The sequence below is a fragment of the Salmo trutta genome, chromosome 34 (assembly GCF_901001165.1).
Source record: "Salmo trutta chromosome 34, fSalTru1.1, whole genome shotgun sequence".
NCBI lineage: Eukaryota > Metazoa > Chordata > Actinopteri > Salmoniformes > Salmonidae > Salmo > Salmo trutta.
This window is the reverse complement of record NC_042990.1, coordinates 29,086,826-29,100,987: the sequence shown is the minus strand read 5'-3', so window position 1 is coordinate 29,100,987 and position 14,162 is coordinate 29,086,826. Positions and strand designations below refer to the sequence as shown.

Sequence of the window (14,162 nt, the reverse complement as noted above, 5' to 3'; positions counted from 1 at the left end):
GCAGTATGCAAGAAGGGCACATCTGACATTTCACCTGCGAACGCACTCAGGGGAGAGACCTTTCTGTGTGTGGTAAAGACTTTGTTGACAAAGTTGATCTTAAACTGAAGATCCACAGCAACGAGAAGAACTACCACTGTGGGATTTGTGGGCGGGAGTTCTTGAGGCTTGGGTTGTTTAAGTTACACATGCGCTCACAAACTGGGGAGAGGCCCTACCACTGCACAGTGTGTGACAAGCAGTTTTTTAGAAAAAAAACATGATCTGACTTTCACAAGTGAGAAACCATATACCTGTAGTGAGTGTGGTAAAAGCTTCACTCAGTCTGGGGATCTCTCTAAACACAAGCTCCTCTGCACTGGGGAAAAGCCATTTGAATTCCTTGAATGCTCCAACCGGTTTAACCACTATGGTTCTCTGACCAGTCACATGAGGAGCCAGACTCACCTTCATATGAAGCCATACTCCTGCCAAGAATGTGGGAAGAGCTTTTATGAACAAAGTCACGTGAAAGTCCATATAAAGACCCACACGGGAGAGACCGTATCCCTGCCCACTCTGCCTTTTCAGCTTCACTCGGAAAGCACCTCTCCAAACACCTGCCTAGATGTCGTAAATTATCAGGATAGGACTTGTTTTTATATAACACCTGTATTATGAAACTCATTGTATTCATAGGAATCACTTGGAGATGAATCCTCCACAGTGAAATGATAACATTAACAGTATAGTCATGGAATACATTGGCACATCATTAGTAGATTATAGTTGGATTGTGTGATTAACAGACACCCTTTTTGTACTTATTTAATTGAATATGTACAGAAGATGATTGTATGCTGACTCTCCTGGTAATAAAGGTGGCAATGCCTGTTCTATCAGTCAGCGAATTGATCAGTCTGCCATCTGAATTGTCGGAATTGTGTAGGCCTAGGTTACTTCTGAGCTTGGAGACATTTATACATTGAAACATCCACACACTATACTATTGATACGTTTGTTAGATATTTTATTCAGGATGAAAAATCTTGATTGTTTGCACTTCTAAATGATTCTAAAGGATTCAGTCACCATTAAGCCTACATTATAGGCTATTCACTAACTAAATCTGGCAATTTCATAATATAGAATATTCCTTTATGTGCAGCATTGTACAAAATCATACAGCGTATTTCCTCTGTGATTTATGGTTAAATTATGTTCACACCGTAGAACTTGCATTATATGTCCTTAAAACAGAAACAAAATCTAAATACAGGCAAGATGCTGATTCCACAAGCCATTGCAAAGAATATACAGACATACAGTAAAGCCACATCAGCATTACTATTGAATTTAGCCTTAAACCTCTTGCCCATAGAGACCCACTTATAAAACTGGCTCCTTACAACATGCGCTTTTATTATGTGCCTTTAGGCAATGTACTGTAACTATACTTCAAGTCCGTCTCAGGCCCCTTTAGGGACAACTAGCTGCTCGAAGTGCCACTGTTGCCGGGGCTGATGGGCACAGGGGCGCAGGAACAGACCCTTCTGGGTACCGTTGCCCCCTCTCTGGTGACCTCCTGTGTCCCTCTGCTGCTTACCCCCCTCCTCCTTCATAGCTTCCAGACATCTCTGGGTCTGCAAGTGAACCACCTGGCCACTCAGCTGAAGAAAAAAAATCTATAAATTATTAATTGTCTGTATTATTATTATTATAATATCTGTGTCAAATTACAAACACCTAAATAAGTAACACTTCATACAACTATTATTTTTTGCTTATTTATTTTGTAGAAGTTTGCAGTTGTCATGTCATGCATGACCTTTGCCCCTTCACTGACCTTGATGACCCTCCACTGTGGTTTGTTGCGGGGCGACTGATGGGCGGGGCACGGTGTTAGTACCACCCTCTCCCCTTGGGCGTGGAAACACAGCCGTCCCGCTGGCCCCCAGCGCACCTCTCCCATGGAGTTCAGCTCACAGTGCTGAAGAGAGAACAGACAGGGGAGTAAAACTTTAGTCTTCATCACTACAACAGCATCATTATGATCTTTTGATTTAGGATCCGCTCTCACTGTCTCCAATATCATCATCACCATTGTCATCATCATTGTCATGGTTACCTGGTAGCCATTGCCACTGCAGGGTGCTATGTCCATAGTGGCGCCCTGTGGACCCCGTCCTCCAGGGTAATCCGCACAATAGCCAGTGCCAACATTGTACAGCTTCAAACGTGCAGGCACAATATGTTACATGATACATTCATGTTCAACATACAGCACAATAATAACACAATATATTAGTCAAAGTATGAGGATAATGATATAATAGCTATACAAGTGTGTGTGGGGGGGTGAGTCCTACCTCCCCTGAGAGTGAAGGTCTGTCCTGGGGTATATAGAGGTCTGGGTAGACGTTAGTCAGGAACCAGTGGAAGTTACGGCAGCCCAGTCTCTTCTTCAGTCTGACTAGCTCTGTAATGTTAGGACTCTCAGACTGCACAGGGAACAGGACACACACATTCATTTCAGATCAATGCCAGACACAGACATGCGCAAACACACACACACTGATTGTACAAAACATTAAGGACACCTGCTCTTTCCATGACAGACTGACCAGGTAAATCCAGGTGAAAGCTATAATCCCTTATTGATGTCACCTGTTAAATCCACTTCAATCAGTGTAGATGAAGAGGAGGAGACAGGTTAAAGAAGGATTTTTAAGCCTTGAGACATGGATTGTGTGTGTGCCATTCAGAGGGTGAATAGGCAAGACAACATTTAAGTGCCTTTGAACAGGGTATGGTAGTAGGTTCCAGGTGCACCTGATCGGGTCAAGAACTGCAACGCTGATGGGTTTTTCACGCTCAACAGTTTCCCGTGTGTTTCAAGAATGGTCCACCAACCAAAGGACATCCAGCCAGCTTGACACAACTATGGGAAGCATTGGAGTCAATATGGGCCAGCATCCCTGTAGTCCATGCCCCAAGAGCAAAAGGGGGTGCAACTCAATATTAGGAAGGTGATCCTAATGATTTGTACACTCAGTACACACACACGCCTATAGATATAAATACACGCACACACACACGTGCACACACCGCATACACACACCCTACCTGCCTGATGAAGTGAGCTAGTGTATCTCTCTTATAGTAGATTTTCCTGAAGCCATCCAGCCAGGTGTCAGCGATGCGTATCTTGTTCCTCTGGAGGATGTCTTGGTCAGGGAGGGTATAGGGCTGGTGATGGTGCCCCAAGTGAGCAACTCTGGAGCAGGGGACCACCTCCATGGAGCCCCCACACAACCACACCTGGACCGGGACAAACAGACAGACAGAGACAGGGCGATGCCATCACCTTTTTTGTTGGAATATGACTTCACCAAGATGAGCAGCCCAATCTACAGAAGCCTTGTAGAATCATCCGCACATCTAAGCTCCACAGATGCAGACAGGTGTGTCTCCACTCAGACTCCATTACTTTCGCTACATTGTCAAAATGTCCTTCAAATGAAGATGTATGTGTGAATCTTAAATTGCTAGGATCACAAAAACTCACATTCACTGACACCTGTCTGCAAATACACTATCAACCAACAGTACGCTGCGATCCTATTCCTCTTTATTTCCCAAGGTTTCCATTTGCTCATCATTCCAAACCATCATTTCAATTAAACATTCCATGATGGATATAAACATTCCATAACGGCACCCTATTCACTAGTGCACTACTTTCGACCAGGGCCCATATGTAACATGCTACATAATCCTGCTAGTGAGACATTCCATCATCAATCAGCCCTTTGCATTCCATATATAACCTCCCCCTTTACCCTGATGGACAGCTCCATACACCCCCCACATAGAGAAGTCTGATTTGAAAATTCCTAATAAGACACTTTAGGGCTCTATTTTTATTGTTTTTATTTAACCTTTATTTAACTAGGCAAGTCAGTTAAGTACAAATTCTTATTTACAATGGCGGCCTACCCCGGACGACGCTGGGCCAATTGTGCCCTATTCAATCCCCATTGTGGAAGGTCAGCTTTACAGCGTGATTGAAATTTAAAGGCAATGTTTCCCACAATAGTGGAGACTGTATTCTTGGTAAATGCTGCATATGTCGGCTCAATCGAAAATTACCTTATATTTATATCGCGGGACCTGTAACGCTTCACTAAACATCCATTGAATTATTATAATGTCAATCCCTGTGGCTCAGTTGGTAGAGCATGGTGTGTGCAACGTTAGGGTTGTGGGTTCGATTCCCACGGGGGGCCAGTACAAAAAGAAAATGCATGAAATGAAATGTATGAAAATGTATGCATTCACTACTGTAAGTTGCTCTGGATAAGAGCGTCTGCTAAATGACTAAAATGTAATGTAAAAAATGAAAGTGACAGAATCACACATTACTTCCCAAGCAAAATGTATAATTGTAATTAGAATTTTCGCTGAGGACTATTTTTTTCCTCCATCACTCACAGCCGAAGATATTAACATTTTATATTCATCCAATGTCTGGCATGTTTTTGGATGACGTGATGATGTCTTCACTGCTTGAGCTGCTCTCCATGGGCACTGAGTGCTAGTGCGAATATGAAGTTGGGCCGTATGCAACCCGGATATAGACAGTCCGTGAATCGGCAAATGTTAGTGGATTACGTTGACAACAACGGTTGGATATCTTGGACGAAGTCTCTAGTTCTTATTATACCTCTATGGTCATAACCATAACCAAGGTGGATTTTTACAAATCCACCTTTCCAGAAACAAGTCTCTCATCATTGCCGCTTGCTATAGACCACCTTCTGTGCCCTGGACACCATATGTGAATTGATTGCCCCCATCTATCTTCTGAGCTTGTGCTGCTAGGTGACCTAAACTGGGACATGCTCAACACCCCGGCCATCCTACAATCTAAACTTGATGCCTCCAATCTCACACAAATTATCAATGAACCTACCAGGTACAACCCCAAATCCGTAAACACGGGCACCCTCATAGATATCATCCTAACCAACCTGCCCTCCAAATACACCTCTGCTGTCTTCAACCAGTATCTCAGCAATCACTGCCTCATTGCCTGCGTCCATAATGGGTCTGCGGTCAAACAACCACCCCTCATCACTGTCAAACGCTCCCTAAAACACTTCAGTGAGCAGGCCTTTCTAATCGACCTGGCCCGGGTATCCTGGAAGAATATTGACCTCATTCCGTCAGCAGAGGATGCCTGGTTATTCTTTAAAAGTGCTTTCCTCACCATCATAAATAAGCATGCCCCATTCAATAAATGTAGAACCAGGAACAGATATAGCCCTTGGTTCACTCCAGACCATCGAATAGCCCCTGAGATATGCAACTTTTCAGGGAAGTTAGGAACCAATATACACAGGCAGTTAGGAAAGCAAAGGCTAGCTTTTTCAAACCGAAATTTGCATCCTGTAGCACAAACTCCAAAAAAGTTCTGGGACACTGTAAAGTCCATGGAGAATAAGACCACCTCCTCCCAGATGCCCACAGCACTGAGGCTAGGAAACACTGTCACCACCGATAAATCCACTATAATTGAGAATTTCAATAAACATTTTTCTACGGCTGGCCATGGTTTCCACCTGGCCACCCCTACCCCAGTCAACAGCCCTGCACCCCCCACAGCAACTTGCCAAAGCCTCACCCATTTCTCCTTCACCAAAATCCAGATAGCTGATGTTCTGAAAGAGCTGCAAACCTCTCTTTCGTATCATCTGAGATCACCAAAGATTGGAAAGCTGCTGCAGTCAACCTCCTCTTCAAAGGGGAGACACTCTAGAGGCAAATTACTACAGACCTATATCTATCCTACCCTGCTTCTCTAAGGTCTTCGAAAGCCAAGTTAACAAACAGATCACCGACCATTTCGAATCCCACCGTACCTTCTCCGCTATGCAATCTGGTTTCAGAGCTGGTCATGGGTGCACCTCAGCCACGCTCAAGGTCCTAAACAATATCACAACCGCCATTGATAAGAGACAATACTGTGCAGCTGTATTCATCGACCTGGCCAAGGCTTTCGACTCTGTCAATCACCACATTCTTATCGGCAGACTCAACAGCCTTGGTTTCTCAAATGACTGCCTCGCCTGGTTCACCAACTACTTCTCAGACAGAGTTCAGTGAGTCAAATCGGACAGCCTGTTGTTCAGACCTCTGGCAGTCTCTATGGGGATGCCACAGGGTTCAATTCTTGGGCCGACTCTTTTCTCTGTATACATCAATGATGTCGCTCTTGCTGCTGGTGATTCTCTGATCCACCTCTACGCAGACGACACCATTCTGTATACTTCTGGCCCTTCTTTGGACACTGTGTTAACTAACCTCCAGACGAGCTTCAATCCAATGCAACTCTCCTTCCATGGCCTCCAACTGCTCTTAAATGCTAGTAAAACTAAATGCATGCTATTCAACTGATCGCTGCCCGCACCCGCCCGCCCGACTAGCATCACTACTCTGGACGCTTCTGACTTAAAATATGTGGACAACTACAAATACCTAGGTGTCTGGTTAGACTGTAAACTCTCCTTCCAGACGCACATTAAGCATCTCCAATCCAAAATTAAATCTAGAATTGGCTTCCTATATCGCAACAAAGCATCCTTCACTCATGCTGCCAAACACACCCTTGTAAAACGAACTATCCTGCCGATCCTTGACTTCGGCGATGTCATTTACAAAATAGCCTCCAACACTCTACTCAGCAAACTGGATGCAGTCTATCACAGTGCCATCCGTTTTGTCACCAAAGCCCCTTATACCACCCACCACTGCGACCTGTATGTTCTCGTTGGCTGGCGCTCACTTCATATTCGTCCCCAAACCCACTGGCTCCAGGTCATCTATAAGTCTTTGCTAGGTAAAGCCCCGCCTTATCTCAGCTCACTGGTCACCATAGCAGCACCCAACCGTAGCACGCGCTCCAGCAGGTATATTTCACTGGTCACCCCCAAAGCCAATTCCTCCTTTGGCCGCCTTTCCTTCCAGTTCTCTGCTGCCAATGACTGGAACAAACTGCAAAAATTACTGAAGCTGGAGGCTTATATCTCCCTCACTAACTTTAAGCACCAGCTGTCAGAGCAGCTCACAGATCACTCCACCTGTACATAGCCCATCTGTAAATAGCCCATCCAACTACCTCATCCCCATACTGTTATTTATTTATTTATTTATTAATTTTTGCTCCTTTCCACCCCAGTATCTCTACTTGCACATTCATCTTCTGCACATCTATCACTCCAGTGTTTAATTGCTAAATTGTAATTATTTCGCCACTATGGCCTATTTATTGCCTTACCTCCCTTATCTTACCTCACTTACACACACTGTATATAGACTTTTTAAAATCAAATCAAAGTTTATTTGTCACGTGCCCCGAATACACACGTGTAAACCTAACAGTGAAATGCTTACTTACAGGCTCTAACCAATAGTGCAAAAAAGGTATTAGGTGAACAATAGGTAGGTCAAGAAATAAAACAACAGTAAAAAGACAGGCTATATACAGTAGCGAGGCTATAAAAGTAACGAGGCTACATACAGACACCGGTTAGTCAGGCTGATTGAGGTAGTATGTACATGTAGATATGGTTAAAGTGACTATGCATATATGGTAAACAGAGAGTAGCATCAGCGGGGGGGGGGGGGCACACAATGCAAATAGTCCGGGTAGCCATTTGATTACCTGTTCAGGAGTCTTATGGCTTGGGGGTAAAAACTGTTGAGAAGCCTTTTTGTCCTAGACTTGGCACTCCGGTACCGCTTGCCATGCGGTAGTAGAGAGAACAGTCTATGACTGGGGTGGCTGGGGTCTTTGACAATTTTTAGGGCCTTCTTCTGACACCGCCTGGTGTAGAGGTCCTTTTTCTACTGTATGTTTGTTTATGTGTAACTGTGTGTTGTTGTTTGTGTCGCACTGCTTTGCTTTATCTTGGCCAGGTCGCAGTTGTAAATGAGAACTTGTTCTCAACTAGCCTACCTGGTTAAATAAAGGTGAAATAAATAAATAAAAATAAATAACCTCCCTTCTTTACCCTGATGGACAACTCCATATGCTCTGCCCCCCAGAACAGCATGCCCGGATCATAACCACCCACGCTCTGGAAGAAGTGTCTGTCAATTGCTAAGACCACGCCCTCCAACGCCGGACTCCTATAGGACCATGAAAGGAGAGGAAATATCAAAAGAGTCGACAGGGATAGGTACTACTAGGGGTTGATTTTGAACTGGATATGTCTGTAATCTCCTTATTTCACTGTAGTATTCCAGAGGTCAGACTATATTTACTGGACAGGCTCCACTGGTGAATCCTGGTCTTCCTGTTGGGACAGGGTTTCCCAGTTGAAGTCCAGTCTCCAGTCAAACACTCCCCTGTGTGGCCACTGGGTGGCGTTGTACTGGAACGTCTGCCAGTCTATCACGTCTATGATGGGGGACACCACTCTGGTCCTGGAGATGGGAGGAGATAGACACTGGGCACAGAGGAAACTCATATAACTCCTAGAACTAGATCAGAAACATTTTCTCGCAAAGAAGATTAAAAACCTAAGATTTTATTTGATGGATGTAAATCTGCAGACAGATGATTGGTCAATGATAACCTATAATTTCATAAAACATCACAGAAGAAGAGCAGGGATTAAGGAAGGGAATTAAGAGGTTTGAGTGAGAGAGAGCAAGAGAGATGGAGTAGTGCCAGGCGGCAATTAAAGGACTCTGTTTAATCAACTAGTCTAAATGGCTGCTACCCTGCTGGATACAGCTCAGCAAGCAAGCTACCATGGTCCGGAGGCAATTAAGGATTGGATATAATACACAGAGACAGATTCACACAAACACAGACATACATTGTGCCATTTTGTGTGTGTGTGTGTGTGTGTGTGTGTGTGTGTGTGTGTGTGTGTGTGTGTGTGTGTGTGTGTGTGTGTGTGTGTGTATATGTGTGTGTGTGTGTGTGTGTATACCTGTCCTGTGCCACTCGCTCCAATAGTGGTTCCAACCAGCCCCTGTGGCACTCGCAGTGTGAGTCCATGAAGACCAGTACCTCCCCCACAGCTCTGGCTGCACCCAGAGAGCGACACCCTGCCACGCCCAGACGCCACGTGCTGCGGACCAGACGCACCCCTTCCAGCAGCAACACATACTCACTCAGCACACTCTTCAGGTGACCTACAGATAGGGGAGGCAGGGTCAGGTGACTTACAGATAGGGGAGGCAGGGTCAGGTGACCTACAGATAGGTGAGGCAGGGTCAGGTGACCTACAGATAGGGGAGGCAGGGTCAGGTGACCTACAGATAGGGGAGGCAGGGTCAGGTGACCTACAGATAGGGGAGGCAGGGTCAGGTGACCTACAGATAGGTGAGGCAGGGTCAGGTGACCTACAGATAGGGGAGGCAGGGTCAGGTGACCTACAGATAGGGGAGGCAGGGTCAGGTGACCTACAGATAGGGGAGGCAGGGTCAGGTGACCTACAGATAGGGGAGGCAGGGTCAGGTGACCTACAGATAGGTGAGGCAGGGTCAGGTGACCTACAGAAAGGGGAGGCAGGGTCAGGTGACCTACAGATAGGGGAGGCAGGGTCAGGTGACCTACAGATAGGGGAGGCAGGGTCAGGTGACCTACAGATAGGTGAGGCAGGGTCAGGTGACCTACAGATAGGGGAGGCAGGGTCAGGTGACCTACAGATAGGGGAGGCAGGGTCAGGTGACCTACAGATAGGGGAGGCAGGGTCAGGTGACCTACAGATAGGTGAGGCAGGGTCAGGTGACCTACAGATAGGGGAGGCAGGGTCAGGTGACCTACAGATAGGGGAGGCAGGGTCAGGTGACCTACAGATAGGGGAGGCAGGGTCAGGTGACCTACAGATAGGGGAGGCAGGGTCAGGTGACCTACAGATAGGTGAGGCAGGGTCAGGTGACCTACAGAAAGGGGAGGCAGGGTCAGGTGACCTACAGATAGGGGAGGCAGGGTCAGGTGACCTACAGATAGGGGAGGCAGGGTCAGGTGACCTACAGATAGGTGAGGCAGGGTCAGGTGACCTACAGATAGGGGAGGCAGGGTCAGGTGACCTACAGATAGGGGAGGCAGGGTCAGGTGACCTACAGATAGGTGAGGCAGGGTCAGGTGACCTACAGATAGGTGAGGCAGGGTCAGGTGACCTACAGATAGGGGAGGCAGGGTCAGGTGACCTACAGATAGGTGAGGGAGGGTCAGGTGACCTACAGATAGATGAGGCAGGGTCAGGTGACCTACAGATAGGTGAGGCAGGGTCAGGGTCATACACACAGTACCAGTCAAAAGTTTGGACACACCTACTCATTCCAGGGTTTTTCTTTATTCTTACTATTACCTACATTGTAGAATAATAGTGAAGACATCAAAACTATGAGATAACACATATGGAATCATGTAGTAACCAAAAAGGTGTTAAACAAATCAAAATATATTTTCTTTAACCTTCTTTATTCTTCAAAGTAGCCATTTTCCTGTTGAAAAACAAATGATAGTCCCACTAAGCGCAAACCAGATGGGAAGGTGTATCACTGCAGAATGCTGTTGTAGCCATGCTGGTTAAGTGTGCCTTGAATTCTAAATAAATCACTGACAGTGTCACCAGCAAAGCACCCCCACACCATCACACCTCCTCCTCCATGCTTCACGGTGGGAACCACACAGGCGGAGATCATTCGTTCACCTACTCTGCATCTCACAAAGACATGGCGGTTGGAACCAAAAATCTCAAATTTGGACTCATCAAACCAAAGGACAGATTTCCACCGGTGTAATGGCCATTGCTCGTGTTTCTTGGCCCAAGCAAGTCTCTTCGTCTTATTGGTGTCGTTTAGAAGTGGTTTCTTTGCAGCAATTTGACCACGAAGGCCTGATTCACGCAGTCTCCTCTGAACAGTTGATGTTGAGATGTGTCTGTTACTTGAATTCTGTGAAGCATTTATTTGGGCTGCGATTTCTGAGGCTGGTAACTTTAATGAACTTATCCTCTGCAGCAGAGGTAACTCTGGGTCTTCCTTTCCTGTGGCGGTCCTCATGTGAACCAGATTCATCATAGCGCTTGATGTGTTTTGTGACTGCACTTCTTTAATTTTTTTTTCTTGACATTTTCCGGATTGAATGACCTTCATGTCTTAAAGTAATGATAGACTGTCATTTCTCTTTGCTTATTTGAGCTGTTCTTGCCATAATATGGACTTTTACCAAATGGTCTTTTACCAAACAGGGCGATATTCTGTATACCACCCCTAACTTGTCACAACACAACTGATTGGCTCAAATGCATTAAGGAAAGAAATTCCACAAATTAACATTTAACAAGACACACCTGTTAATTGAAATACATTCCAGGTGACTACCTCACGAAGCTGGTTGAGAGAATGCCAAGAGTGTGCAAAGCTGTCATCAAGGCAAAGGGTGGCTACTTTGAAGAATCTCAAATATAAAATATATTTGGATTTGTTTAACACTTTTTGGGTTACTACATTATTCCATATGTGTTATTTCATAGTTTTGATGTCTTCACTATTATTCTACAATGTAGAAAATATATATTTTTTTAAAACCTGGAATGAGTAGTGGTGTCCAAACTTTTGACTGGTACTGTATGCCCCATTCCAAATGAACCCCAGGGATGGATGTGTACAGTAATAACATGGGCATAGCACAACTCGGATTATAGGTGGAAGTTTGGTCATAATGCTAACACCTATCCTTTCAGACAAGTGCAAAAGGGTTTGGGACACTTGGGGGCTAGGGGGCTAGGGGTCTATTCAGAATCTGGCACTATAAAATAGTTGAATATGGTGAGAATAGAGTGAACAAGTTTCGTCTGATATGCAGTGATGTTGTAGTGGTACTTTAGACTAATTAGATACAACTCGTGCCTATTGTTTGAGTACTGTCTTCTTCACGCACCATGCTGACTGAGGTCGTCCACAAGCAGGACCTCGCGCAGGTACTCCTTGGGCGCAGTGTCGAGCACGCTGTGCACGGTGCGGAGGAGCGTGGACCAAGCCTCGTCATGGAAACATATCACCACGCTCGCGGACGGCAGCGACTCGCTGTAACGCTCAACGAGGCACCTGTCAAAGCATTCCCATTGATTGACAGGGGTATAGACGCACGAGTAATTACGCACGAACCCATTAGCTTTACTAAACAATATACCATATTTCGTAGTTAGTGAGATCTTGAAATTAGACTACATATTTGTCATTGATAGCTCTTGTCGACTTATCTTATCTAGTTATTTTGGATACGTTGTTGAAGAGATCTTTTTTTGGCGTCGTGCGCTCCTTGGGAACATGCAGGGCACTTACGAAGGATGGCGAGCCTCGGGCAATCTGCGGTGCAGTGAGATCCGTTCGCTCACCAGCTCGTTGAAGCCGTATTTCTGCAGAGCAGACTTCTCCATGTCCCTCTCTAGCCCCTCCAGCTTCAGCCGCACCGGTCTCCCCATATCCCCGTGCGTCGGTAGCACCGGGACCGCTGATTCCTTCTTGGCGCTCGATATAACCATCCGGTAACTCCCCTTCCTCGGCGGCGGAGCTGGGTTCCTCACCTGGGTTGAGGGCACGAGGAGAAGCTGGTCCTCCTGCAGCGAGCTCAGCGGCGCGAGACCGAGATTATGCTCCTGTTTGAGACGGTCCCAGGAATCCACGATCACCTCCAGGTCCGGTGGACGAGAGAGCCGCTGGAAGGGACGGCGGGGCGAGTTGGGCGGTGTCTGGGTCTGATCCCGAAAGACCAGGTCCATGAGAGCCAACGTGGCCACGGATAGAACGAGGATAAGTAACCAGAGACAGAGCATCACCCGCCGGCATGGTCTGAGTCTGCTCCAAAGCCGCATGGTGAGCGGGAGAGAGAGAGAGGAGAGGGACGGGTTCACATAGAGAAGTCAGCGCTGAATCTTATTCCCCTCATCAAATTTGACTGGGGACAACATGGTCAGATGCTGCACCTTTTAGCTACAACTTTTTAACCATGACGTTTCAGTCTTGCAATGGATAGTCCGTAATCATGACCAAATGGAATTACGCATAGATGTTGTTCTTTAGTTTTTGTCCATAACGGTGTCCTTCCAAAGACCTGCAGCGCTGAACACGTTAGCGCTTCGTTTCACCTCCGACAAATGTGGTTTCCAGTTATGTCCCTTGTTCGGTGAAACTCATTGCTGTTGGAGTGAGGTGCGTAAAATATGTCCTTCCACCGCGCCCCTGTGGTCCTAACGCGAGATTTAACCCCTGCAAGAATAGCGGATTTGAAGGCCACACCTGTTCAAACACCTTGCTTGCTCTATCACCGTAATGACTAAATGGCAATAACAGTTTAGGAAATCAATATCCAGGCCTATAGCCCTATAAGTGAATAGAAAATAGAGGCAAATAACAAAAACACATTAAATCATCCAAATATGGCTAAAATTCTATATATCTGTCATAAGAAAATATTTAGCCATCATTATATCTGATGTCAACCTCTAAAAGAAGGGGAAACATAAACGGAGAACAGATTGTCATCAACATAGGCCTCGATTCAACCCTTAGCGCTGATGACCTGAGCTACAGCGAGATAGAAATGTAAAGCATTCCCGCGTTCGGAGACTACATTCATAGTATAACGCTGCATATGTCGGCTCAATCGCGCTACCGAGCTGATTTCCAGCGCTACGGATTGAATCGAGCCCATAGTTTATTTGTGTATGCGAGTACTGCGCCCCTCCTCGCGGCTAGCTCGAGGCAGCATCACTCCCCGGTCAGACATCAGAGTTATTACCCGGGCCAGCTGGCCAACGGCCTCGCGGTCCCATGACTGGCTGTTTGCGCTGTGAAGCCGGCGGCTGCAGACTCGATCTCTCCGGTTTTCACATTGATTCTTGGCAGCCACCGTGGCTGTTTTCTTCCCTGCTGTTGGAAGCAGGGTGCCTGGCTCCACACCGCCCAAAGTCTCCTCTTCCCTCCCTTTGTAGACTTTTAGTTTCATCATATTTTATATGAGAACCATGCGTTTTCTATTGTTGTCCTGTTATCAGCACACTGTGGCCCATTTCAACAGTAGGCTGTAATGCTACAGTGTGAAGCCTTCCCTGTAGCTCAGTTGGTAGAGCATAGTGTTTGCAACACCAGGGTTG

The 14,162-nt window shown here is 46.1% G+C and overlaps 1 protein-coding gene and 1 pseudogene across 1 annotated transcript; one reads left to right on the top strand and one right to left on the bottom strand.

The window, feature by feature from the left end:
• Positions 1–26: 26 nt before the first annotated feature.
• On the top strand, positions 27–890 carry LOC115173239 (gastrula zinc finger protein XlCGF57.1-like; annotated as a pseudogene).
• Positions 891–988: 98 nt separating this feature from the next.
• LOC115173967 (polypeptide N-acetylgalactosaminyltransferase 15) lies at positions 989–13,225 on the bottom strand. Its single transcript, XM_029732503.1, has 10 exons — positions 12,352–13,225; positions 11,948–12,114; positions 8,985–9,189; positions 8,308–8,469; positions 8,055–8,172; positions 3,106–3,300; positions 2,349–2,480; positions 2,108–2,209; positions 1,826–1,969; positions 989–1,649 (listed from the first exon to the last, which is right to left on the bottom strand). Exons 1-10 carry the CDS (start codon positions 12,879–12,881, stop codon positions 1,449–1,451), a joined length of 1,956 nt encoding a protein of 651 aa, XP_029588363.1. The 5' UTR covers positions 12,882–13,225; the 3' UTR covers positions 989–1,448.
• Positions 13,226–14,162: the final 937 nt, after the last annotated feature.

Bases quoted from the DNA above. Each gene is read 5' to 3' on its own strand.
- LOC115173967 (XM_029732503.1), bottom strand. From the start codon at position 12,881: ATGCGGCTTTGGAGCAGACTCAGACCATGCCGGCGGGTGATGCTCTGT. The intron at 8,470-8,984 runs GTATACACACAC...TCCCATCTCCAG, and splicing joins GAGCGAGTGGCACAGGACAG to GACCAGAGTGGTGTCCCCCA. The intron at 2,481-3,105 runs GTAGGGTGTGTG...TTCCCTGTGCAG, and splicing joins TAGCTCACTTCATCAGGCAG to TCTGAGAGTCCTAACATTAC.